This window comes from Akebia trifoliata, chromosome 8 (assembly GCF_017979445.1).
Source record: "Akebia trifoliata isolate Shusen 1 chromosome 8, ASM1797944v1, whole genome shotgun sequence".
In the NCBI taxonomy this organism is placed as follows: domain Eukaryota; kingdom Viridiplantae; phylum Streptophyta; class Magnoliopsida; order Ranunculales; family Lardizabalaceae; genus Akebia; species Akebia trifoliata.
In genome coordinates this window covers 7,063,677-7,091,456 of record NC_141382.1, presented here as the reverse complement: position 1 = coordinate 7,091,456, position 27,780 = coordinate 7,063,677, and the positions used below count along the sequence as shown (strand labels likewise).

The 27,780-nt window shown below is 35.7% G+C and overlaps 1 protein-coding gene across 1 annotated transcript; it reads left to right on the top strand.

The window, feature by feature from the left end:
* The first annotated feature begins 34 nt into the window (after positions 1 to 34).
* LOC147395813 (protein HUA2-LIKE 3-like) lies at positions 35 to 26,543 on the top strand. Its single transcript, XM_086449422.1, has 20 exons — positions 35 to 475; positions 1,772 to 1,848; positions 12,457 to 14,604; positions 14,782 to 15,319; positions 16,809 to 16,917; positions 17,142 to 17,254; positions 17,343 to 17,530; positions 17,632 to 18,076; positions 18,183 to 18,609; positions 18,736 to 18,924; positions 19,049 to 19,152; positions 19,243 to 19,334; positions 19,438 to 19,480; positions 21,127 to 21,198; positions 21,280 to 21,356; positions 21,467 to 21,528; positions 23,630 to 23,748; positions 25,710 to 25,877; positions 25,995 to 26,065; positions 26,263 to 26,543. The coding sequence occupies exons 1-19, from the start codon at positions 353 to 355 to the stop codon at positions 26,019 to 26,021; spliced, it is 5,121 nt and encodes a 1,706-aa protein (XP_086305548.1). The 5' UTR covers positions 35 to 352; the 3' UTR covers positions 26,022 to 26,065; positions 26,263 to 26,543.
* Positions 26,544 to 27,780: the final 1,237 nt, after the last annotated feature.

The following is a 27,780-nucleotide window of genomic DNA, read 5'->3' as shown; positions in this document are numbered from 1 at the left end:
AACATTTCATAGATATCCGTATCTTCTAGAGAAGATGTGAAAGGGCTTCTTCCACAACATACACGCCCAACCCCCTCTCTCTCTATCTCTCTGAAAAGAAAACTAGGGTTTCAAAACCTCTCTCTCCATCTCACACACTCTGATATCTGCTTCAATGCCTGCAAGATCTCTCCTTTTATTGTTCTCAAGAAGTTCTAATCAGCCCGAAACCGCTGCCTTTCTCTGCAGAGAGGCGGGCGATTTCGGTTTCACTGTTACAAACAAATCCCCAAATTTTATTTTCTTCTCTCCGAATTTTTCTCTAATTGCATGACCTATTGTTTCATAAATTTCCTATTTCTTCTGTGTTTCAATGGCGCCCAATCGCAAGAGAGGTGCTGGCAAAGCTGCTGCCGCCGCTGCCGCTCGTAAACAATGGAAGGTTGGAGATCTCGTTCTTGCCAAGGTTAAAGGGTTTCCTGCTTGGCCTGCAACAGTACGTCTTCGATTTATTAAAATTATATTTTTTTTCTTAATGGGTACCAACTAGAATTGACTTGACCTGGCTAGGGTTTTAAATGATATGTGTTGTTGATTACTTCTTTTTGGGCTCTGTTATTGTTTCTTTGTCACTGCATGTCACGGTTCTTGGGTGTGGAAATTTTTGGTTCTATTGTTAAGGAGAAATGATTCAGTGATTTGGGTAAATTTTTTTTTATTTTTTTTTGGTTTCGATTTAATCATGGGCAGTTGTATATTTGGTAGCTTGGTTCTTGCATGTTTTGATATTTATTGCATGTAGAAAGTGTGATGCAAATCTGACGAATACCACTGATAAAACCTAGATGTCAGTGATGTAGAAAGTTAAGCCCCATATCTGTGATGTCAGTGTTTGGGGTCGTAGAGACTTTCACATAGGTACCCTTCTTTTTGGGGCCCCAACTGGCCCATTACTCATGTTGCCCCTTCTACTAATGCCCCCCTTGACCACTTCGTTGCGGCTTTCACTCTGGTACTCTTCTTTTTGGTCCCCAAGGTAGCCCTGTCCTTTCGAGGTTTGAACTCAATACATGGTGTTGGTTCTGATATCAAATGATATGAACCCAACTGATACGTCAAAAATTTATAGGTGTTAGTGGCATGGAAAGTTAAGCCCATATATGTGGTGCTAATTGTTTCTTGTTGTGCACAATTGATGGATAGTCAATTAATCATATCTTGCTTCATTGCAAAGTTGCGTCAGACATTTGGGCACATTTTTCTTCATGTTGTCTGTGATGTCGGGTTGCCTTATTAAACTTCTCCACGATTTGTTTGAGTCGTGGCTCCTTTCTAGAGATGCATTCTCAGGTTCTAAAAGGTTACGTTGGAGCATTACTCCTTTTGCAGTTTGTTGGGGAATTTGGAAGGATAGGAATAATTGTGTTTTTGAAAGCAAGGAGCACGGCCATCTTCTTGATTTTGGGCCTTTTATTTTACTGGTGTATAGTCTTCATTACGTTTAGAGGAGTATGTTTTTTTAAAGACTTTGTTAGTAATTGGGAGAGGGTTTTTTGTATGGAACTTGGCTAGTCTCTTTCGCTATTTTGCTTGGTTCTTCATCTTGCTCAACCTTGCTCTTTTTCAATTAAATTATACTTATCAAAAAACAATGTGAAACTTCATTGATTTCACTGTTTTTGAAACTGTGGGAAGTAGTTAGGTTGCTTGTTCGTTTTGGGGTTTTATATCATTGTGGGTTTGTTCCAATATCATTGGTGTTTGATTTAATCAATTCTATTGCCTATGGTAGGTAAGTGAACCGGAGAAGTGGGGCTATTCAACTGATTGGAAGAAAGTGCTCGTACACTTTTTCGGAACCAAACAAATGTGAGTAGTCAGACCTATATGTATACTTCTCATTCTGTTGGTGGTTTATATGCAGTTTACCGTACCCATTTTCGATATTGTATTTGGTAGCAGTGATTCATTTTGAGAGGTGTTATGTGAACTTGTTTAGTACTTTAGTTCATGATTGAAAAGTAACTGGTGTAACTCGAGGTAAGCTGATTGTTTTTAACTGATTTTATGGAAGCACAAATATTATAGTTTGAGCATAATATGGCTATTGGAGAAAGAGTATCTCCTGGATTGTGATCTTAGAAACATGGTCTGGCTTTACAGGAAGCTTGAATGAAACATTAATAGATGTTTCATTCATCACCTTTCTTATTTTTTAATACATACACATGCAAATAAATATTGTACTTTATATAATTCTTATTTTCCAAGATTTTCAATCAGGGATTGAGTGTTAAAATAGATTGTAATTATAACCTATTCCCTTTCACCTTAGCCTTGGAAAACTTTGATTGGTTCAAGGGAGACAAGCCTCATGCTTAAGTTCTTTTGGATACTCTTATTCCTCTGTTTTCTCTTGCACGTGAGTTGTTTCTGTTATCACCAATACATTGCTATTGATGTAGGACATCTATGATTCTAAGTAGTTTCCTAATTCCAATAGGATTTATTTCTATTTTCAAGTTATAGTAGGATTTCTATTTCATATTTACCTTAGGATTATTACTATTCCTTGTTAGTTTATATTTTTGTTTAAATTCGTTTTTATTCTTTAAGATATAATTAGAAGTTCTTAGAAGTGTTCAAATTGAGTTGTATATATTATAAATATATTAGAAAGTTACTTTTTGGTATTTTAGAAGATTTCTAAATTGTTATGATGAAGTTATCTATATAAGCAAGTTCAAAAACGAAATTCAATGAATTCCAAACATATCAATTCAATTATCTTTTCTCTCTTAATTACTTTTTTAGCTTTATGCTTTATTTTCTTTCAAACTATTGCTTGTTTACCTATTGAATCTATTGATTAACACGCTTTCGCTACGTCAAGTGGTATTATAGCTTTTGCTACGATCCACATTCATGATTGGTGAAGGAGAATTCATCACTAAAATTAAATCAGAAGCCAATTTCGAGAAGTTTGAAAAATGTGAACTTCTTAGTCGTGTTATTCACAACTTATTGCTTGTAGAACATGTTGATCTTTCAATTCAACATAGTCTTTTCTGGACTACATGCAAGGTGCAAGGCAAGTTATGCCAATTGATTATAGATAGTGGAACTTTAGAAAATATAATTTCAAGCCACATGACTGATGCACCCAAGCTGCCCATTATGCAACACCCTAGACATAAGCCAATGCTCCCTTCGTTTTAGCATTGAGCAATATAAAGGTGAGGTTATTTGTGATATCGTCTCAATGAGAGCATGTCACATCCTCTTGGGAAGGCCTTTGTTTCATGATAATGATATCACTTATCGAAGAAAATTCAACACCTATTTTTCAGGCAAAATAGTGTGAAAGTGATTTTCCACCCTTCCTCTGCTAAGCCCAAGGAGAATGGAACATGCTTTATTTCTACCAGCATTAATAAAGACTTAAAGGAAACAAGCCAATTGTTCCTTGTTGGATTCATTATCTCTCATGAAGATTATACAACACGATATTGATTTGGTGCCAGGTACAAGTCTCCCAAATCTGCCCCATGAGTCCAAAAGAGTACGACATATTGGAAGAACAAGTAAAGATGAACCTTGAAGCTTTTAATGACAAGTACAAAGCTGATATCGATTAGCATAGAAGAATTTTTTTTTTTGATAAGTATAAAGATTTTATAAATATCAAAAGGAGAGAACAAGGGAGCCTGAGATAGTAGCCCCCAAATAAGAACAAAAAAGAAAAAGAAAAAAACATCAAGAGTTATGAATAAAGAGACTTGATCATGATTTATTTTAGTAAAGATTGCTTCCCTCCAAAAACTTACAATAAGATCAAATTGAAGAAAATTGGATCCCTTCGTATCTTGAAGAAGATAAACGATAATTTTTTTTTTTATAGGTAAAGATGGGTTAGTGGTTAGCATAAGAAGTATGGGTTCAAAGGGGTTTGAACCTACGATGTGGGAACAACTCTTCACACGTCTTACCACTTAGCTAAGTGGCACTTATAAACAATAATATTTATGTGATGGATTTGCTTGATGATATACTATGGTGAATTATATTCGTTAAACTAAGTCTGAAGAATGGATATCACTGGAAGTGGATTAGAGCGAGAAATAAATGGAAAATAAAGAGAAAAGAACAACTCGACGATGAGTTTTCTTCAAGAATGGGGGTTGGTGTAGGACATCTACAATTCTAAGTAGTTTCATAATTCCAATAGGATTTATTTCTATTTTCGAGTTCTAGTAGGATTTCTATTTCATATTTACTTTAGGATTATTACTATTCCTTTTTAGTTTCTAATTTATTTAGTTTCTATTTTTTCTAAATTCGTTTATATTCTTTAGGATATAATTAAAAGTATTTAGAAGTGTCCAAAGTGTGTTAATATAGGTTTAGAAAGTTGGTATTATATCATACATATATTAGAAAGTTATTTTGGTATTTTAGAAGGTTTCTAAGTTGTTATGATGAAGTTATCTATATAAGGAGCTTCTAAATGAAATTCAATGAATTCCAAACATATTAATTCAATTATCATTTATCTCTTAATTACTCTTTTAGCTTTATGCTTTATTTTCTTTTAATCTATTGCTTGATGATAAGATCTATGAATATTCTTAATCCAAAAGGTGTCCAACCTTCGTTATGTTTGGGGTGCAGGGGGTGGGATTAGTAAATGTTGGTCTTTCTAAAACTTTTAAGAAAGAAGAAGATGGTGAAGGAAGATGCTCACAAGTATACACCTGAGATAATTTGTTGAACCATAACCTACCTTGTTAATGCTTATTAGATTGCTCTTGTTAGAGTTATATTTTTGTAGTGAAGTTATTGTCATCAATGTTGTCAAATGTGATCGCACATGCTATTTCTAAAACAAAAATTGCATAGGCTACCATCGCATATAAAAAAATATGCTATTTGACAAATATGCGATGGCATATTTTTGTATATGAAGGCATACCGTCCAATGGTCATAATTGTTTTTTGTAGCATATGCGATGACATATTTCCATGTGCAATGGTATATTGTCCAATGGTCAGGAATTTTTTTTTTTGCAGCACATTCCACTGCATATGAGATGTGCAAAATCACATATGCGAACAACACTTGTTGGTTGCATATGTTATTTGACAACATTGTATGTCATGGATTTTTTCCATTATAATTAGTCTTAACATACAAGAATATTCATAAAACCTCTGTTTTGTTTGTCCCATGATGCCTAACCAGTTGTTTAAAAATTGAAGAACCATAATGGGAGCGATATTTATGATATTTAGACTTGTTAACATATAATTTGAATGGCAGTTTGATAATTTATGCACAGTTGCATGAGACCCGGTTCTCTGGGGTAGCACTTTGGGGTTTAGTTAGTTTGGGTTCGTTTAATTTGTAGATCTATTTCTTTATAGTTATTTGGTTTTATTAATTGGAAGTGTTATTTAGGTCTTTGTTGGAATAGACATGATTTTTTCACTATTCCTGTTTGATAAATTTGTTTTAAGGTTTCAACAAAGTGAAGTTAAATAGGGGCTTGTGAGTCACCTAATTTGTATGATTTGCCTCATCGATTTGGTAATCTTTTTGTTGTCATGGAGTTTTTATTATTGTTTTTATCCTTCCCAGTGTTATAGTGCTCTTGATTCTACGTGAAAACATAAGCCAACTCTTTGTCTTAACTCTCTTATCTCTAAATAAATTCAGAAAATTTCAAATTTCAAAATAAAATCCGCAAATGACAATGATGTTTCATCGAGAAATTGCCTGTAAATTTTTTAAATAATCTAGACAATAAGAAAATATATGCTTTCATATTAATGATAATACCATGCAACTTTTTTGGATAAGTAATTGTGCTACTTTTCCTCCTTTCCCTCGAATACGCTCTTATTATTTTCCTATAGGCCTTGAAAAACCACAAAGGGAAGCAATCTCCAAATAGTTCTACCTCTTGAAGAGAATCCTGACACCCAACACCGAATACAATGCACTTCAAAATTGCTAGTGTATGTTGTTTCATTTTTTTCCTTGTTCTTTTTGTCTTATGGTTTTTTCTTGTTTATTGGGATGGCCATTTTGACCCTCTTTTTCTTCTTGAAATTAAATTCTTAATTATCATTAAAAAAAAAATCTAGCCAGGCCACTTTGAAAGAATTGATGATTACTGATTTGCTCGAAGATTTTCACATTGAACAAGGCCCATTTACCTATCAAAAAAGAAAAAGAAAAAGAAAAAGAAAATAAGACCCAATTGGGAGTAGAAGTTGAGATTGACAAATATAAATATGAAAAAAGCAATGTTGTTCCTTTACTAAATCTGCTTATAAAAAGGATGGGGGAGGGATATTTTTAAGTAGGCCAATCAAACCAAAAACTGAATCTTGCTCCGTTAGTGAGGTTTCTCAACCCCTGATTACACCATATATTCTTGTTGCTATTAAATAGCACATAAGGACACATGGACTATTCTTAAAGGGCACCCTTACACACCACCTGTCTTCCTAAAAATGATTTGTATCACTCTTACCTACCTTAAAATGGAGTTGTAGAATTCAGATGTCCATTTTGGATGTCCTTCCCACAACGCACCCTTACGCAGAACTTACCTTTCACTATCTCAATCAAAAGCTCTGTACCCATACTTTCAAAAGATTAACTAGTTTTACTCTAGCCTCCAAAGCCACTTGCCCAACAAAGCATGATTCATGACCTGTTTTTTCTCACACTAGAATCTCGATTATTCTTAGTGGAATGCACAATCTCCTATTCCACAAAGTGACATTTTTGGTGTCCTCCCTCACTTCCAAAAGCAATTTCTAATCATTCTTTCTAGTCATTTTGTTTTCCCCTTTTTTGGTAGGTCTAATCATTTAGCTCATACATAGGACTGGAAATATGGCGTAGAATAGAAAGGCAAACTACATAAGGTGTTCTTAATCAATACACCTCCCCTTTTATCTAGCTTTCTAGGAGGCCAACCTATGCTCAAATCTTTTTATGATTTGGGTCCATTGCGTGGGACCTGTAAATTACGACCTACACAAATAGAAGGATTGTTATCTTGTAGATATACAACCTGACATTTTCTCTTTTGAATCTATGCCCCTCTTTGCTCCAATTTTTTTCCAAGTTAATACTAAGTCCATAAGCTGCCTTGAATTAAGACCTGCAATTGCTCATAAGATGCTTATCATAAGAGGTATTAAATTTCAATTTTGATCATCTTGGAAAATGGAAATATTTTGACCAATGTGGAAATCAATACATGAAAACACACTCATAAGTCATCAAACTATATTAAACAACCATATGAATTGTGGAAATGTAGATTAGTAACATTTCGTTACGCGTTGGCATGGATACCTAAGAGTCCAACACCTGAGACAACTACATAATTCTTTGAAATGAGAATAATAATATCACATAACTACAAATAATTTAATATGTACCACATTCTTGAACAAACTATGTATTCTGTACTACATTATCACATTATCATAATCTATAAAAAAATTTACTATGCATATATATTTTATCTTTTAAACATGTATGAATAATGTACTAGTATATCTAACTAGTTAGAACATGAATGATTGTATGCGCATACTTCTATGAAAATTTTGGTCTAAGTTTGCTATTCATTGAAATATTTTCATCAAAATCTTACATTTTTTTACCTGACATTTAATTATTTTGGTTGAATTCATTATTAATCGAAGTATCTCGTGAAATGAATAGTGTTTTCCATTGGAATATATACATAAAGAAACTGTCAGTTACATTTCATGTCAAAACCTTGTGGAAATGGAATAGAAGTATTTCAGTATATTTTGTGGAAATATGTCAAAATTTAATACTATTGTTAACTAATGCAGTAACCACAAACTGCAACTGAGATAAGGTTGGGCCATTCTCACCCACTAAGAATTCTTCCATGGAACCATTCTCAACCACTCTTGAAGTTATTTGACACATGCTTCTTCTAGTAAGATTTATTGGACGGGAGAAAACAAATCCCCGTCTTAATCTCTAGTGCCCCAAAAACGCCCACGAGACACCCATTGATCAAAACTAATAAGTGTTGGTGAAGATAAGTTCATATTCTCCATTTATGTACAAAATCCTTTTTTAATTAACACGATTATAAGATAGTTGTGTCCTCAAAAGTTTTGGTGGGATTGGAGGAACATCCTATTTTCAGAGGGAACCTTCCGTTATGGATAAGGCTGGCAATGAGTCGGATTTTATCCGATACCCAATCCGATCGAAAAAAGGATTTGGATATAGAGTTTGGATCGGATTTGGATTGAAATTTAAAGATTCAATAAAATTTCGATTCGGCTTTGGATAACCTTAATCTGATCCAATAAAAATCTGATCCCAATCAGGTTCTAATATTCTTAACAATGTTCAACAGTCGTTAGATAGCATCAAAAACAACAGTTGAGACCTAAAGGAAATAAAACTTAAAAAAAATCATGTTTTTTTCTTCTTATGAGAATCCTTCTCTTAAGTTTCTCACCCTTTTGTATTTATCTCCTTGTGTTCTTCTCTCTCAGTTGAACCAGTCAAGCACCAGGTATGCTCTCCTCCTCCTTCTCCCTCCCTCCCTCCCTCTCTAAAACCTATCGTAACCCCAAAACTGATACCTTCATCCTCCTTTGCGACCGGATCTCCACCCAACATCTTCAATTTGTTCCATCATCTACTCCACACAAAAATCCTACTCATCCTCATCGTTCAATTTCATTATACATAGGATTAGGTTTAGCATTTAATTGGATCGGATCAGTTTCAGATTGATTGAATTCTTAATCAGATTTAGAATTTTATTGGTCCGAGTGCATTAGATCAGGATCATAGGGGATAAAAACTTCGATCAGTAGTGGTTTGGTACCGATCCGATCCATTACTGGACCTAGTTCTGGAGGTTATTATTTGAATTGTTGGTTTATTGGGTTTTTTATTTTTATTTTTGGTATAGAATTTAAGAGGTTTTCTTGTGTTCTTTTTGAGGTCTTCTGTTCAAGTGGGCTTCTGTAAGGGCAATAGGTAATGAGTTTGTTTGGATTTTTGCATCTCTTCTTGACCTCATTTTCTTTTCATAAATCTTTATTTATCTTTCATTTTTTTTCTGATGCCAACAAAGTTGTAGATAACCTTTCAAAGTCCTTTGACGTGGATATATTACATACTAGAATCACACAAGTTCTTTGTGTTATTAAATTCCTACAATTAGAGAGTTAATTGCGTGAACAAGATGAAAGTTTATTTGCATTAGGTTACTAATACTATTTAGCCTTTGTTTCTCAATGGCTATTCATTTGGGATGTAGTGTCTCTTTTTGACTCGTACTATATATATTATATCTTTTGTTTCATTGCAAACATTGTTTTTAGCCCTAGCTTGGGCAAGAAGTTCAATTGCCCAAATTCTTTAGATCTCTGTTATGGGTTCCGTATATCATTGTGACACTCTTGGTAAATTTTCTTTAAAATGTGGCTTTTACAATCATTTTCCAAAACTATTTAAAGTATTGTGTATAGTGTTACTTCATAAATAGAAGATATTTGTATAAACCTTTAAAGCTATTTGTTTGATGTCGAATAATTTAAGTTAGGTCCAAACAATTAACCTTTTATATTTTCTTTTCATGAAATAGGTTTTCAATCGTTTCTCTAAGATTTTCCTACAGTTTCGTTTCATTAAAGCAATTTGCACGTCTTTTTCTGTCTTCTTTCATTATGCTTCCTCAAATTTTATAGGACTAATAGTTCATAAAAGCATGATGTCTAAAATGGTATTGGATCGTACCCATTCTACTTTTTTTTAATATAAATATTTTGTACATTCATATTATTGTATGCTTGTATTCTATTTTTTAGAAATTGGCGTGCTAAACACCTATCGACACCAAGGCACTCGTGTCATGTGTCTTGGTAACACTGCATTTTTTACCCTATTTGGATTATTATCGCTCTTTTTTTTGGACTAGTGGATTTTGGAAAAGTTTTGTTTATATGAAGTTGGGTTATGTCCTATGTTTTCATGTTTTCTGTATTTTTTTTAAAACATTTTTTAGCTCTTTTCTTCTTGCTTATGTTGCTTCTCTTGTTTCTATTATCTGATCTAAATTTCTGAAAGCTTTGTAACTCGACCACCTATTTGGCGTGTCTTCTATGCAATGAAACGTTGAATTGACACTTTAAAGCTAATCCTTATCCAAATTGCACTCCCACAAGGCTGGAAACTGACTCCTAAAATGAAGAACTTTGCATCATCTTCCACGTTGGTCTCTTTCAACTCTTTAATGGTGATAAAAGAATTTTTTTTTTTTTTTTTCATGTGGAGGAACAATAGTTTTGATAGCAGATGGCAACTAGCTTATTTGGTAAGGCCTTTGGGTGATGATACCATTGACCTTGGTTCAATTCCCACCCAACACCGAGTTATTTTGATCCCATTACAAGTAGTCTTACCCTGTGGCAACCCATTTTTTTTTTTTTAAATTTATAAACAAACAATAGTTGTAATAATTTCATTGATAGGATTGCAGTGGTGTAGTAAAATGGTTTAATAGCTATGGAATTTTGTTGTAGCTGAAATATTCTTTGTATAAATATATTTTTGTTGTCAACTGAGTATTAATATTGATCAATGATTATTTGGTGGTAGCTAGTTGGGGATTGTGAGACTGATGTGCTGTAACTTTGATGATTCTGTGGGTATGAGTGAGTGAAAATGAGAAAAGAGAATAAAATGTTTTCATAGTTATGAATTTTCATGGTAGTTGAAGTGTTCTATTTATATAGGATATTTGTTGACTATTGAGTAATAATATCGATCGAGGATTATTTTGTTGTGGCTAGTTGGAGATTGTGAGATCAATGAACGATGATGATACTAGTTAAGCCATAGCAAGGGTGAAATGAGGCCCGGTTTTGGACGTCGGTGAGTGAAAATGAGAAAAGAGAGGTGGCTGAGTATAACATAGGACAAAGATGTCTTGGATATTCTGAACATCCCTTGTACTCTCAATTCTATTTCCACTTTTGTTGTTGCCGCTTTCTTCCCATGAGCTCATAACTTGGACTGGAAGGAGCCATGATGACCCCTACCCGACCGAGCCTCACTCCTATTGACTAACTATTGAGAGGAGAGGGGGTCTTTAGCAAGTTTGAACAATTATAAATTGGGAAAAACGTAAAAGGGATATTTCAACATTGTTTTAGTCATCTGAGGTATGTCAGTCCAGATAAAATTTCTGCATTCTCACATCTAGTCCCGATGATGCACTAGTAAGAGGATTTGAGTTATTTTGAACATTATGGGTTTATGTTTCCTGTTGTGTAAGATGTGCCATGAATTTAAAGGGGTGTTTTTTGAGGATTTTGTTTTTAGATGGGACTTCATTTGTAATCCTTAGTTGTTTTGTCTTGTTGGTCATCTCAACCGACGCTTGTACTGTTTCTCTTTTTTCAATGAAATTTATAATTGTAAAAAAGAAAATTAATAATATGAGATTTGGTGATTTATTATTGTAGTTTAATATGGTCGGATTTGATTATATAATATGAGAAGACCACTTAGGAGGAACAGTTACTCAACCCTAATCCTAGCCCAATCTTTTTTTCTCGATTTTTTATCAGATATTTTCAAAATTTCTCCTTGTCGACTTATTCCTTAACCCTGAAATGACCTTGACCATTTACAATCGATGAATGGGCCTGAAATCAAGGCATTGGTTCTTGGTACACTGTTTTTGTCTATGATATCTTGTATACTTTTAAGGGAAAGTTGAAAGGAGATTCAGCTCATATTTAACTACAGCTCCAGACCTTTATGTACAGTCACCTCACCCTTCGTGGGAGGGTTGGCAAGGTTACTGACGAGGGACGCAAATCATGACCTTAGAGTTGAACAAATATAGGTTGTCCTGCATCAGTTACACTCTTTTTGGAAATGTATAGCTCTTGTATTTTTCGTAGTTTACTTAAGAAGTGAGGTTTTACAGAGTAGATAATGAAGAGGATCGTCATGGGTGTGCATGCACCCAAAACATGCCTGGATGATCTGTGTGATTGTTTTGGGTCTTTAACTTGCTTTGTACTATTTCAGTTGAAAAGCAATTTGGCTGTTGACATGGCATCTGCTTTTCATAAACATGCATTTTTTCAACATAATTTTACGACATCTAGTTTTTATTGTGGGCGTGGTGTCTACTCCCTACAAGTTTAAACTTCTTTTTGTTTGTCATATTCTGTGGGTTAATTGTTGGGGAATGAGAGCAGACCATTTTCTCTTTGTTTCATTTTTTAAACTGATGTGCATATGATTATTTCTCTCCTTGGCCATTTTCTGTTATGGAATACTTTTAAAGTTTGATTTGAATAAGGTTAACAAGCTGGGTCTTATTGACTCTTTTTTGTTGAAGTTACATACTGATGGGTTTTTTTTATATGCAGTGCCTTCTGCAATCCTGTTGACGTTGAAGCATTTACAGAAGAGAAAAAGAAATCCCTGTTAATTAAACTCCAGGGTAAAGGGGCTGATTTTGTTCGTGCAGTGCAAGAGATCATTGATTGCTATGAGAAGTCAAAGAAACAGGACCGGGTTGATGGGGAAAACTTGGGTGATGAAGGTGGTGCCGTCTCAAATGCTGGGAATTTTAATGAGTCCATGGGCAACAAATCAGGGAAGAAGGTTCAGATGCAAAGTTCAGTTGCAATACCCTCTCCTACGTCGGAAAACTTGTGTACCCCTGCTGAAAGAAATGAGTCTCACAATCCCATTGAAGTTCCTGCTGCTTCGAAGGAATTTGTTGATCTGAATGAAATGGAGACACTATCTGAGGAGCCAGTGGAAACTGCGTCATCTCTTGATCATTTTAGAGAAGCAACTTTGGGTGTTACTAAATCTTTAAGAAAGAGATCTAGAGACAACCCACTTCAAAGCTGTGTTCCACAGAAAAGGGTCGCAGTTCGAAGGTCTAGAAGTACATCAAGAGTTGACCCTGGTGGCTCAATCTCTAATGTAATGCGGGAAGAATCTATAAGCAGGAATAAACAGATCAGGAAATCACCAGATAAGTCTGTTTGGCATGATCTGGAGTCACCTGGATATTCTGCTGCTTTTGTTTCTAATGTTAGCATTGAAGACAATGGCTCTGAAATAGTTGCAACAAACTCCGATACAATTAGTTTGAACGAGGGTAGCACGCTAGAGTCTAGTTGCAAAACTGAACGCCCTGACATCGAATATGTAGAGAGGGATGTTCAATTGAGAGCACGACTTCATCCCCAAGCGAAGACAGTTGTCCTTAAGAAGAAAAGGAAACCAAACAGAAAGCGTGTTGCACATGATGCAGCGGCACATACTTCAAGCCCCGTCAAAGAGTCTGGTTTGGAGGTTTTAGTGAGTAAAACTGTACCAAAGTCACCCGATGCTTTAAAAAAAATGCATGATCCGTCGTCCAAAGCTGACGGTGATGAGCACTTGCCATTAGTTAAACGAGCTAGGGTTCGCATGGGTAAACCACCAACAGAGGAGGAGCTTAATGACTTAGTAGATGCTGAGGAAAAATCATCCAAGGAGGTATTGATGAATCATTCGGATCCAGCCTCCTCGTCCTTTGGTTGTGTCAACAATGATTTGACTGAGAGAACCTCACTAGACGTTAGGGTAGCTAGAAATAGCACTTCACCTCCAAATGGTTGCACTCATACAGAAAATGAGCCTCAGTTTTGGAAAGCTAAGAAGTATCAATTGCGTGGTTGTTCAGTGGACGGTGAAGCTGCTTTGCCTCCCTCTAAACGCCTTCATCGGGCTCTAGAAGCCATGTCTGCCAATGCAGTTGAAGATGGTCAAGCATATGTTGACGAAACAAAGGGCAGCACAAAAATGATTTCTTCTAATTGTTTCAAGGATTTGTCCGAGAAGAGCTCATCTCATATTTCTATGGATAACAAAGCAGGGAATGGATTGGAAGTTCGGAATGTGAACTCTTCTGGTGATGATGATGATACATATCTTAATGGTATTTCTGGACCGTCTCCTGGTTTTACCTTGCCAACTTCTGAGGTTTCAGAAAAAACTTCTTCCAGGGTGAAACCTTCTGACCACATTGTTAGTAGTTCCATTTGTCCAAGTCATGAAGATTGCAAAGAAACTGCAGTAGAGGCTAGGCATTTTAGAGATCTCAAAAACCTTGACGATTCATCTATTAATACTCAATTTGCTGAAACTGAGATCAATATCAAAAGTCCAGGACCTCCATATAATTTTGATGAGAAGCAGGGTGGTCTTGAATCCAGTCGAGACTCACAGAATCTGTCTTCACCTTCCATGAAGGAAGATAAACATGACATTGTGGGACCAAGTAATAGGAGCCCTGATGAAATCCTGAAGGACTCTGCCTATTCTCAAGAAGACAAATCAGATAAAGAAGATGTTACGTCACCACCTAATCACCAGAGATTAGATTCTGTTTTGGAGGCTGAAGAAGCTGAGAAATTTACAACCCAAAATGGTAGTGGTGCGCTTCTCGCAAATGGGGATCCTTGTAAAAATACCAACCCCTTATCCTCTCCATCAAATGAGAAAGTTAAGGGCATGTAAGTATTTTGATCCTTCAGTATGTTGTTATTTGTCTTTGATTTTGTTTTGGATCAATTGTATATATTTTTTTGATTGATGTTATCCTTGTTACATAACTTTCTTTTTTTCTAGTCTTGCCAAAAATCTTAGATTTGCGTTGCTCTAAAATTCTACTTTGTCTTTTTGGTATATAGGTGTGAGGTCGTGAAAGAAGTTGAGTTGAAATCAACACAAAAAGATATAGACGATCCTCCATATGAGGCATTTCTGTACGAGACATCTCCAAATGAGACATCGATGAAAGTTTTGATTGCTGCTGCCCAGGCTAAGCGACATTTATCTTTGGATGATAAGGCTGTTCATGATGATGTGTCAAGTCCATCTTTAATGCATACGGTAGATTCTTATGACCAAGCAGTCCCTCCAAATCCCATGATCATCCTTCCATCTACGATGTATGGGAATTCTCTTCTACATAATTGTAATGGAGGTACAGATGTTCTTTCAATCCATAAGAAAGCTACCCATGCACTGGAGATTGATGAAGAAAGAAATTCGGAATCATCAGTGTTTCATAGGCAGAAATCATTAGGCAAGTGTACTAATGCTGATGCAAATGCAGCAAAGAAATCTTTCGAGTCCATGCTTGAAACACTATCAAGAACAAAGGAGAGTATTGGTCGAGCAACCCGTGTTGCAATTGATTGTGCAAAATATGGCATTGCCGGTGAGGTAGGTCCATGTTACATTACCTTCTCCAGTTATATTGGTAAATTTTCCCCTAGTAGCATTACAGTTGGGCTGAGCATGGTTTATTTAATTCTCTTTCTCTCAACTCTTATTGTTATTAATAACCTTACTTTAAATGTTGTTATTAGTTAATCTGTTTTTCACTGGTAACTAGATAAAGTATTATTAAAAGTAGGAGAGGAGGATACAAAAGAGGGGACACTACAATAAAAGAAAGTACAAAATATGCTAGTGCATTTATAATTATGTAAAACTTGTAGTGTTTGGAAGGGGATTCTGAAAGTGTGTGAGGAGTTTGAGAAAGGGATTAGGTTCAAAGCGGGCACGGGTGACAAGATCAGATTCTGAGAGGATAGTTGGTGTGGCACATCGCCTCTAGCAGTTCAATTTCTGTTCTTGTACACCTGTTCTTTGAAAAAGAACTACTCAATCCAGCAGTGTTTGATTTGCAACGATTTCACGTCTACTTGGGATTTGGGGTTCATGAGAAACTTTAGCGATTGGGAGCTAACAGAGGTGACATTTTTCCTTGATCTCTTGCATTCGTGTCTTCTAAACAAAAGTGAACAGGACAGGTGGGAATGGACGAGGGCTAAGGACTTGAGATTTTCTGTCAGGTTGTTCCATAAGTGGCTCAACCCTTATGCCGAGCGATCCTCCTTGGGGCCCATCATTTGGTCCAATTCTGTCCCTTTTAAAATCTCTTTTTTTGTTTTGTTGATTTTCCTTGGGAAGATTCTTACGATGGACAATTTGATTGTTCGGGGTTGGATCACTCCTAATTGTTGTTCTCTCTGCTTGAAGGATGGGGAGTCTGTCGACCATATTTTAATTCATTGCTCATTTTCTCATCATATTTGGTCAAACTTCCTTAGTCTTTTCCGTATTCATTAGGTCTTCCTCGTAAGTTCTCGTTGTTAGAAGGGTGGGTCAGTAATGCTTTCTCTTCCAGAAAAAGATTCCTTTGGACTATTCTTCCCTTGGCTATTGCTTGGGGGGTGTGGAATGAGAAAAATAACATGATGTTCAATAGTAAGATGAGAAGCTCTCACGGTAGTTTCTTGGAGATCTTGGGCTTCTTGTATCTTTGGTCGAAACATAACATAGAATTCATGGGGATTACTTTTGATGACTTAGTTTTTAGATGGAACTCTTTATGTACTCATTGATGCTCTAGCTTTCCTTTGTTTTGTTGCTCTTTAAGAGGCTTCCTCGGCCTCCTTGTACTTTGTTCTCTTTTTTTTTTTTTTTTCAATATATTACACTTATCAAAAAAAAATTATGTAAAACTTCTGGTTCTTCAGTTATGCCTCTTTTACGAGTATTTTTGGTATGAAGGCCCTGAACTGCTTTCTTTCTACCCATTTTTCTTGCTTCTTGTTGTTTTAGTTTATTTTTTGATTGCCAACTTCATGGAGGGAACAAATACATTTATAGCAACGTATTTTTTTACATAATATTTTCAACTTAGGTGTTGGAAATTCTTGTTCGAAAGTTGGAAAGCGAATCAAGTTTTCACAGAAGAGTGGACCTGTTCTTCTTGGTGGATTCTATCACTCAGTGTTCTCGTGGTCAGAAAGGTATTTCCGCTGCTGCTTCAGTTAATTTTTTTTTTTTTTTTGATAAATGAAAATTTATTGATAAGAGGACAAGCTTTCCTCAAAAAGCACAAGGAGCAAAGCAGACTACATGTATTGTTCTCATCGTTAGGGCATTTTATTGTTGACTACACATCCTATTTCGGGATTCAGTTCTATCTATGTATATGATGATGCCCTCAAGGAATTTGATTGAAAATTTTCAGGTGATGTTGGAGATATATACCCTTCAGCAGTCCAAGCAGTACTTCCTCGTTTGTTATCTGCTGCTGCTCCTCCTGGAAGTGCTGCTAGGGAAAATCGTAGGCAATGCCTCAAGGCAAGTAAAGTGAAACTTGATTGGTTCTTATTGTTGAAGTTAATTTATTTAGCTGAATTATTAAGTTTTTCCTCTTCTGATGACAAAGGTTCTAAGGCTTTGGCTGGAGCGGAAAACCCTTCCAGAATCCATTATTCGTCATCACATGCGAGAACTTGATTCTTCTACTGATGTATCATTTTCTAGTGCTTTTTCTCGGCGCCCATTAAGAACAGAAAGGAGTTTAAATGATCCTATTCGAGAAATGGAGGGTATGCTTGTTGATGAGTACGGAAGGTGTGAATTTGTTTATCCTCAATTGTTCCACTTGATAGATTACATTACATACAGAATTCTGTTAAGCTTACCACTTACTGGTGTTCACTTCCTGGTCTCAGCAATGCTAGTTTTCAGCTTCCGGGATTTTTTATGCCCCGTATGCTTGAAGATGAAGAAGAAAGCGATGCTGATGAAAAGAGTTTCGAGGCTGTTACACCCGAGCAGGACCCTCCGATCTCCTTAGAGCGGGAAACAACACCTACATCCACTATTGAGAAGCATCATCATATTTTGGAGGACGTTGATGGTGAGCTTGAAATGGAGGATGTGGCCCCTTCTTGTGAAGTTCACGTCACTGGAGTTGACACCGTGGATGCTTCACTTTGTCAATCGGAGCAACATATTCCGTCTTCCTTTGCCCCTCCACTCCCTGAAGACCTTCCACCATCTCCTCCTCCCCTCCCAGCTTCCCCACCACCAATGGTACCTCCCCCTCCTCCTCCTTCAGCAATGTCTTGTTCCTTTAGTGACACTACTGATTCAAACCTTTACATGAGTAGACATGTAAGTATCTTGTACTTTCAGTTTCTGTTAGCTGAGTTTTACTTTTGTCATTTGCATATGCTAATGGTTGTAGTGGTTGCCTTCCAATGTGATTCGTATTGAGCAGAGTTTGCCAAACCATTTTCACCACCATGTACCTCAGCAGCAGCCAGACACGTCAAGTGTCAACTCGTCGACTACTTTGGATACGATACATTATTATGCTCCTGGAGCCACGGATGTTGCTATACAGATGCAAAGACCTTCTATGCAGGCTGCTGGGAATAACAACATACAACAGATGGATGGTGCACCAGCATTGCTTAGTAAGAGCTACCATCTACAGCCCCCTCCTCCTACGCTCTCAAATCAGTTCTCTTATGTTCAAGCAGACCACCAGCGGATGCAATCATGGACGGAAGCTTCATCTTCAAGATTTCAGTTTGGGCATGATGTGCGTAGAGAAAGTATATATGACAATCGGGATAGAATGGAACTGATTCGACATGACATTGGGGAGAGATCTAGAGTTTGTGCTGCACCTGTTCATCCGGGTAAGAGTATTATTTACTAGCCCTTTTGATATTTGTAGGATCTTTCTTTATTGCCTTATCAATTGATTTTTTAGTCTTATTATTCCTGTGGTCTTTGAGTATTAATTAATGGCTTCTTTTACACAGGCCCTGCACACTGTGAGAACGCTGAGGGATCGTATGCTCCTGTTTCCTACTATGGCCCACCACCACGGGCACCCTCCTCACAAATACTGAGTCGTGGGTGGTCTTTTCCTCCACCCAGAACATTGAATTATATGCACCCTACACCTCTTAGACCACCACCTGAAAATACAATCCCCAGAGCAAATGGAGGTGCATTATCTTGTTACTTTTAATATATTACTCTGTCGGTCTCCCTGCAACATTTTTTATATATTTTTAGTTCCAATTCCACTTAGCATTTACCGCTGTTGAAGTTATACAATATTGCATCAAGATTGTTTTAATAGTCGATTGCTTCTCAGATCATGGTTCTGGTCTTGCAGTTCCCAGCTTCTGGAGACCAAGATAAGCATCATCGGTGATTTAGGTACTACTGGTGTATCAATGCTTTTAAAATCTCATTTTATTCAAAGTTTGTATACATATTTTTGTAAATTCTTATTCATTTTACCACCATTTTGTTACTAGGTGCGAGCCATTTTTGATCTGGGATCCCGTGGCTTGTTCAGGCTTGAGATATTTCTTTCTGGGAATTCGTTTGCTTCCCTACAAGAGCGAGTGTGAGTGAGTGGGAGAGATCGATCTCGGGAGGAGTAAACAACACTTTTGAGTGCTGACCACCTCATTGTACATATGTATTTTATCATCATTCTGCAAATGCAGATGCGGAAAGACAATCCTTGTGGGAAGAGCTGTTCTCTTAGATGTAGGCTCTAGTTTATAGGCTTTCATGTATCAATCTTTTTCTGATTTAAAATGTGATTAGTTTTTTACTTAGGATATCTTGTCGATGATCTTTGTCAATACATAATCAATTTTTTCTATCTGATTTTACATATCAATTCCCCTTCTTATTTTACATATCAATTTTTTTGCCCTTTTCTGGTCCAATTGGATGCATCATGGTTTCAAGATTCAATTGCTGGCCAGCCCAAATAACCTTTTTGGTTGGGCTGAATCTTTTTTGCATGTAAAGAATTTTGTGGGGCTTTTGACACCTTTCAATTTCACTGTTTGTCAAGGTATTTGGAAGGAAAGGAACAAAAGAATCTTTGAGAGGAAGGAGTAATCTTTGTTCAAAGTGATCGTTAGTATGTTTGAAATTTTTATTTGATATGCTTTCTGAAGAGCTCAAATTTTTGTTCAAATGGTATCTTATGTGTCTGGTTCTTTTGTATTAGGTAGATATACTGGATTTTATTTTCTTTACCATACATTGATATCATATATCAGGCATCTTCCTCACCTATCATTCAGAGTATGACATGTAACTGTTTTCACACATGTTCTCTGTTCTTCCCTTATTCGAAGAATGGTGATCCAGAAACCAAAATAAGTGCAATTTCTAAATTTAGTTGTTTAATATTTATTAAATTAATGGTCTGAACTTGAACAACTTTGTGAATTTTATTTTTTTAGATGGGTAAGCCTGATTTTAATTAAATCAATAACTTAACCCAGGTCTATGGTGTCATCAACTAAGCTAGCACATTTTGTCACTTGTCAATAATTAAAAAGTACAAATTATTTTCTTTTTAAATTTAGTATCCGTGTAAGGTGTCTTTACTTTTAATTTAAGAGATTTTAAAATTTTCACATATGGATAATCTAACTTCACAAGTTGTGTTCATTTTTATAATTTAAAATTTTTTGCCAATTCCAATGAGAATATGCCAATAATATCCAACTTCTTAAAAATTTAAACCAAAAGATTAAAAAAAATACCCCATAACTTTGATAATAATCTCATGATACTCCTTCCAGATACCCCAACATAGTGGGTTCAAGTCCAGCTTACCTATTAAAAAAAAAAAAAAAAAAAAGGAAGTTAACATCAGTAAGCTCGAGAGTTCAGAATTTTGTTGAATTTTCTCATAAATATTTGTCTAAAATACCATGGAAAATTAGTTAGAAAGTAAACTCGCCCTACAAATTTTGTTTGATAGAGAGCTTCAGTTCAAACGTGATTTCAAGTTAGAGAGTCCTTTTACTTTTGAACCCCACTGATAAACAAACAAATATCTGACTGGACCCACGTTTTCATTGAAACTACAACACATCACATAAATCGGTCTGATTGATAATTTCAAGCAGCTTGCTTGATAATTGATATTTATGGGTCAACTTATATAATTGGTAAAAGATACTATACTAGATTGCCAGCAAGCCAACCAACCAACCAACAAAATGCTGAATATGTATCACCAATCACCAATCACCAATCACCGGATAATTAATTTTGGTATTCACGTCCACCAAGAGAGATAATGTGCCACGTGGCATAATTTGAGCTATGAGAAATATTCAATAGAAAAACAAGGAGAGAGAGAGAAAGAATGTGTGTTTGTGTGATGTGTGAGGTTTGAAATGGGTGCTTCTCAATCTTCATCCAAAGAAGAATCCCTTCATGATTTTACTGTCAAGGTAAGATACTTTGATCAATTTGAAATCTCTATATCTGAAAGTTGTCATTTTTATTTTTATTTTTTATTATGGTGGGTGCAGGATAGCAAGGGGAAGGATGTTGATCTCAGCATTTATAAAGGAAAGGTTCTCCTGGTCGTTAACGTTGCTTCCCAATGGTACTACCCTTTTTTCAAATATTACCCATTCATCAATCTGGTTTTTTGTTTTTGTTTTTCTGATTTTTGTTGTTGTTTTTGTGGGATTGTATAATTTGGAGCTAAAACAGTGGGTTTACAAACACCAATTACACCCAGTTGACCGAGGTTTACACTAAATACAAGGACAAAGGTAAGACTATATATTTTATCTCTTTCTTATCTTTTGTTGGAACAATTTGGGAAGTACCCATTGTTAAATACATGCAAGATTTTTCATTTAATTTAATTCTTGAATGTTTTTACCTTTTGTGGATAATCCATGAAATACCCATGATGTGATCTGCTTATTTTTCTCTTTTGTGGAAGGATTTGCAAATTTATGGAGTAACCATGTTGGGTTTTGCTTGCTATTATTTATTTACTTAATATTATTATTATTTTTTGGGAGGGGGGAGGATGAGTTATGACCTTTCTTTGCAATATGTCGTTTTATCTGTGAAAATTCATGAATTTTTTATATTTTTCAATAAATGTACTATTCATCCATCTCTATCAAGATGACAGACCCATTCTCTGTACTATCAATAGGATCAATTATAACAAGTCACACACTCATATTCCGGAAATACCGAAACAAAGGAATTTCACGGTCGAACTACCAGAATGGCCTAGAAATCCGAGTCCTAACTTAAGCGATTCATTTTGGATTGAAAATCCAGTACTTCATGGCTCTTATGGACCTAATTCATTGAAATTCCATCCAGTAAAACGGAAGAATTATAAATCTCCAAAATAATAGATAGGAATACCGCAAATAGAGCCATTGCAACACCCATCAAAGGGGTAGTTCCCCATCCAGGAGCTACTTTACCATATTCCGAATTCAATTATTGAATGATTTGGAGAAATACACGATTTTTAATGAGGAAACGAATAAAATGATTTTTTTTTAGAAAACGAATTTTTTGTGAATATTGTAATATTTTTCGAAAAAAAAAAGACATTAACCTAAGTTACCAACAAAACTCCAATCTCCTCCATCAGTTGGACTTCTCAATCTGTCCATCATCTCCACTTTCTAGTGCCCATTTAGACAGGTCTCTCCCTTTCTCTATCGCCCCCCTCTCCAGCAAATCGACTAAGAAATCAGACTTGAAAGAAACAAAGAAGTAGATCTGAAATTAAATTGATCTTCTACAACTTCGTAGAGAAGAGTTGAAATAGAATCGATCTATGCAACTCCTTAGAATTTTTTTGATTGGTTCTCCTCTTTTTATTTTTATTTCTCCAAACAACAGGAACAAGCACTTCTCTCTCTCTCATTCATTCAAGCACAAGGGATGTCCATATATTTTGTTGGATTTTTTTTAGTTTATTATGTCTTGGGTTTTTTTCGATGGTTAGATGAGATCTAAGTTGTATTTAAAAAAAAAAATTAAGTTTTGATGTTTCTAATTATTCAAATCTTTTCAAGGAATTATTTGATTAAGAATTTACTAAAATATTGTAAATATTTTCTTGGATTTTTAGATTTATAATTAAATCATCATAGTTGTTTGCTCAATTACCTAAGTGGAGGAGGCATTGATTATTTTTTAGATTCTAAATTTTATTATACGTTTGCCATGTATTCTAGACTCTAGAGTCATAGCTCACATAATTAGAAACTTCCTAACTTGAAATATTACTATATAGGTCGATTTCCTTTCGAAATATACCAAATTATTTGTTTCCGAACTTTTGATGTGAGTCATATAAAACATGTGTAAGGCATATGTCACATATTTCCCGTTTGGCGGATGTTTGACTGGATTTTTGCTACCCAAAATTGAATAAAACTCAAAATTTTCACTTATTGAATTGTTGCCATATTCCAAAATGCTAACAAGGGTTATGATGTCCATTAACTGTTTTCCTTGTTTTACCCTTTTTTGGGAGTATTTATGAAATACCCCTGAAGATTTCTCTCTCTCTCTCTCTCTCTCTCTCTCTCTCTCTCTCTATATATATATATATATATATATATATATATATATATATATTTCTGTGAGAACAGTTTATGACATGATATAATAACTAGGAAAATTCCACTAGATGTGTTATTATTTTCTTTAGGGATTTGTTTTTAAATAAATATCCATGGAGAGGTTTCTTAATGAACTTATTTTCATTGACGAAACAGACATTCCCAAGTACTTATTATAAGTAAATAATTTCATCCTTTCTTGAGCTCTTTTTGTTTTTGTATGCAAATTTTGAAGGGCTATAAATGTTTCAGTGGGTGCATTCAGGTTTTGAAGTCTTGGCATTTCCTTGTAATCAATTCTTGAAGCAAGAGCCCGGGACTAGCCAGGAGGTGCAGGAGTATGCGTGTACACAATTCAAGGCTGAATTTCCTGTTTTCCAAAAGGTAAAGGAGAATGTTGTTAATTCAATGGATTTAAAACACAATTTGGATTGCAACTTATGTGTGAATTTGAATGATGTTTCAGTGTTTCTTAATCAAATATGTAAACGTTTCAAAGGTTAATTTGTAATGTGATGTGTGTCTTTGAAGCGCCTGAGAATGCATTTCAAACATCTTATTTGCAAGGTGGAAGCTTTGCAATAAAGTTTTGTGTCATCCACAAATTGAAGTTGAGGTACAACCATGTGCTTCCCTCACCAAATATCTTTTAAAAAACCTCCATCTTCTATCCTTCTAGTGAGCCTATTGAACACCTTCATAGCCAAGATGAAATGGGAACTAGAGGAAAGATCAGCTTTTCTCGAAACTTTGAACTTCTAAAGACACCAGCCAGTATCCTAATACATGGATAGTAAAGTAGTGCGATGAAAACCCTTACCCATGTTTTACATTTTATGTCAAACCTCATTGTAAAACCATGTACTCCAAGAAAACCTATATTGGGTTGTCAATAGTCATTGCAGGCTTATCTTATCTCTAGATTGACAAACAATGGAGTTGTGCTTGAAGGGGAAGAACAAATTAGAGAGTGTGACGACTGACCAATATTCCACAAAAGTCACAACTGATGAGGAGTGTGCGATTAATTCATTTATCTCGTCGCCTAGAGTATCTGGCTTAGCCCTCCCCCTTAGTAGGTCCCATCTCGTGGGTCACCCCCATCACAGGATCTTGCCTCATGGGCCATCCCACCAACATGCCCCACCTTGTGGACCACCCTATCACAGGGTCCCATCTCGTGGTCACCCCACATAGCATGGATATATGCTCCCGCAGCAGTGGTCATTTTTTTCATCTATACATCTGAAAGAAACTAAATGTAGAAAGAAAAATGACAATATATAAAAAAAGTGTTCAATTTATTTTGTTTCAATTTATGATCCTGAAGGTGAACTTTGTTTCATTAGGTCCTGAATCGACAAGTTCACCAATCATTCATAAATTAATTTTATTTTAGGCACCTTGGAGTCTTGGACAAATTTTAACTTCAGATTCTTTAAAGTTATTAAGTCTTGTCGCATATGAATTTTTGACATCTAGAAGGTGCTAGTTCACTAAGTTGGTTAAAGTCTTAGTGAGTGTTGATGCCACAACTTGGTTCAAAACTGGCCTTCACCTACTAATTACTGACCACTAATCTTGCTTGCCTAGTGAAAAAAATAAAGAATTTTTCAACATCCGAAAATACCAAATGTGATTTTCCTTATGTTATCATGTTCTTTCTTGGATTTCTTTCCTATGAAACACACACACACACACACACACACATATATATATATATATATATTCGTTTTTTTTTTTTAAGGAAACGTTGATATTGTTGTAGTTTGGTTATTCTTCTGATGGTTATGTTATCAGTTCTAATATCCACTGAAGAAGCTGTATCTCACAGATTATGGAATGTTATTCAAAAAGAAACACTAGAAGCTAGACATAAAGATATCTCACTTTTTTAGCATATGATGTCATATATTAGCCAGAACAATTCTAAAATCTTACTCATTTTCAAGGCTACAAGATGACAACTTAATAAAAAAAAATTCCAGTCAAAACTTGATAGGACTTTGGTGTCATTTGTGTGATGCACAAGTAGCCGCAAGGGAATCGTAGAGTTCAATATAGGTACACCATAGAAGGAAAGTTGGAACAAATTCAAACGAGGTATAGAGCTTGAAAGGAAAAAAAAACAGTGTCAATGGTCGAACTTATTAACAACACAGCAGATGGTTTTAAAGTTTCCCCACGTGACGAGGCCATGCATTGGCCTTCAGGAACCCGGAGTGGATTGAAGCAGTTTTCTGATACTTGAAATTACTTTTATTTAGTTTTGCCTCCACAATGCACCTATAATTTACTTTTCATATAAACTTGATGAGATGCTGAGCTTTTGTCCGATCTTCTAGGTAAATGTGAATGGATCAAATACCGCACCCATCTACAAATTCCTCAAAGGAAGCAAACCTGGTTTTTTGGGGGGCAGAATCAAATGGAACTTTACTAAGTTTCTCGTCGATAAGGAAGGTCATGTCATCAAACGTTATGCCACTGTAACACCCCCACTTTCCATTGAGGTATGTTACTTTCTTTTCTTTGCTCGCTCCAAATTATATATTGATTATACATATTTATCTGTTTGTCTTTCTTAAAAATATTATAGTTTTTCTTCGTCTTCGTTTCTTCGAATACAGGAGGACATCACGAAAGCACTTGTATAGATGTGAGATTTTCTTTTCGATACAAACGATTGGATCCTTGGGGAGTATGTTATTCATTTTATTCTTTTGGTTAAGTTATTAATTTGTTTACTTAATTATATAACTTATTGGTATCTAGTAAATTGATCTATTAATTATAAGGCTGAATTTAGAAATTCTAGATACTTTCCTACATTGTATATTTCTCTAAGTGGCTATATAATTTTGATGGTTAGTGCTTACTTAAGGCTGTTATTTGCAGTGCCATTGATAGGAATCTTCTACCCTACATGTTGCTAAGTTCGGAAAGCGCTGGTTTATAATGCAATTCTTCGGTTGAATATGTAATGAACTTGATAAAATTGGGTTTCTTCAGTTAGGAAACTCAATCAAGTGTCTTGTTAATTTGAGTCTTCTAATTGAAGACACTTGAATTATTGGAAGACTTGGCTGATTTTATACCATAAACTTCAGATATTCGGGATAAGGTTTTGTTGTTGTTCATGAAGACACGTCGTCAATGACAATTGATATTTTTTTTTCTTTCCAAGGAAATTTTAGGCCATAAAATGGGAAGAAGATCTTATGCAATCTACATCAATCTTTACTCCTCCACGTGAGGTTGTGCTCGTCGGGTAGGAAATAGGATTGTGACCATACCTAAACCAGTAGGTCCTTGTGTTCATCCCATGTTAGCCCCAAGATGTTGGTCTCTAACTAAAAAAGTGAATGCTTTAAGCCTCGGGTCCACCTCGCGTATAAGACTCACCGGGATAAGTGGTATTATTGACTAAACAAAGTAACAAGCAATGAATTCAAAGACGATAAGTAAGCCTTTTCAGACCAGTTTTTTTTTTTTTCTGCTCATCGTGGGTATACCCCACGCTTTGGGAGAGACTAATCCCAAGATCACACACACCGTCCCCTCAGAAAGTCCTACGTGCAACTGGTTAAGTCGAGGTCAACTGGACCCTAGAGAGTGGATCCAAGGAATTCATTGCTTCATGGGGTTACCAACACTTGACCTACTCTTTCTAAGGATCTTATCAAGGCTCGGCTTGCCACTAGGCCAACCCCTTGGGGTTCTTTTCAGACCATAGAAGCGCACCGCAAATCCGTGTGGTCTTAAACATTGGAGTCAATATTTTGTATTAGTCTCAGTAGATACCGATGTGTATCGACTAATATGGTCTGATACTTTAAACTATGATGGCAAGATTCTAAAAAAATGAATCTAAGAAGATTTATACAGTCTATCAAGAGATCTTTTGTTTTATATTTTCAAAACAATATGACCCTCGAGATCATTATTCAAATGGATCCCAATCGAATTAAAATCTTCTAAAGGGTAACTGAATCATTATTAGAAAATAGAGTCTCGATAATATGGCTTGCCAGGTGGCATACTCAATCGACTATTCTGACATGATAAGTTTGGGAACTGTAGATCTGTATGTCTCAAGATACACGATTGCACTTCCCCATAAAAAATGTATCCCGAGGGAGCTGTGTATCCGAGGCATACACCAAACTTGTCCACGTCAAGGAGTCGATTGAACATGCCACCTAGCGAGTTATATAATCAGGACTCGAAAATATGGAGATACACGTGTCATGCTTACAATTAAGATAAAGGTGGTACTCATCTTGTGGTCTCCTAGGGAGTACACAATAGAGGTCATGTTCAAGTCGTTGTAAGCTTTTAAAGAGCCGTGTCCCTGTGTCCCCCTATAGACGGGTACGTGGGGCTGGTAATGTCATAGACGATAGACTTCAAACT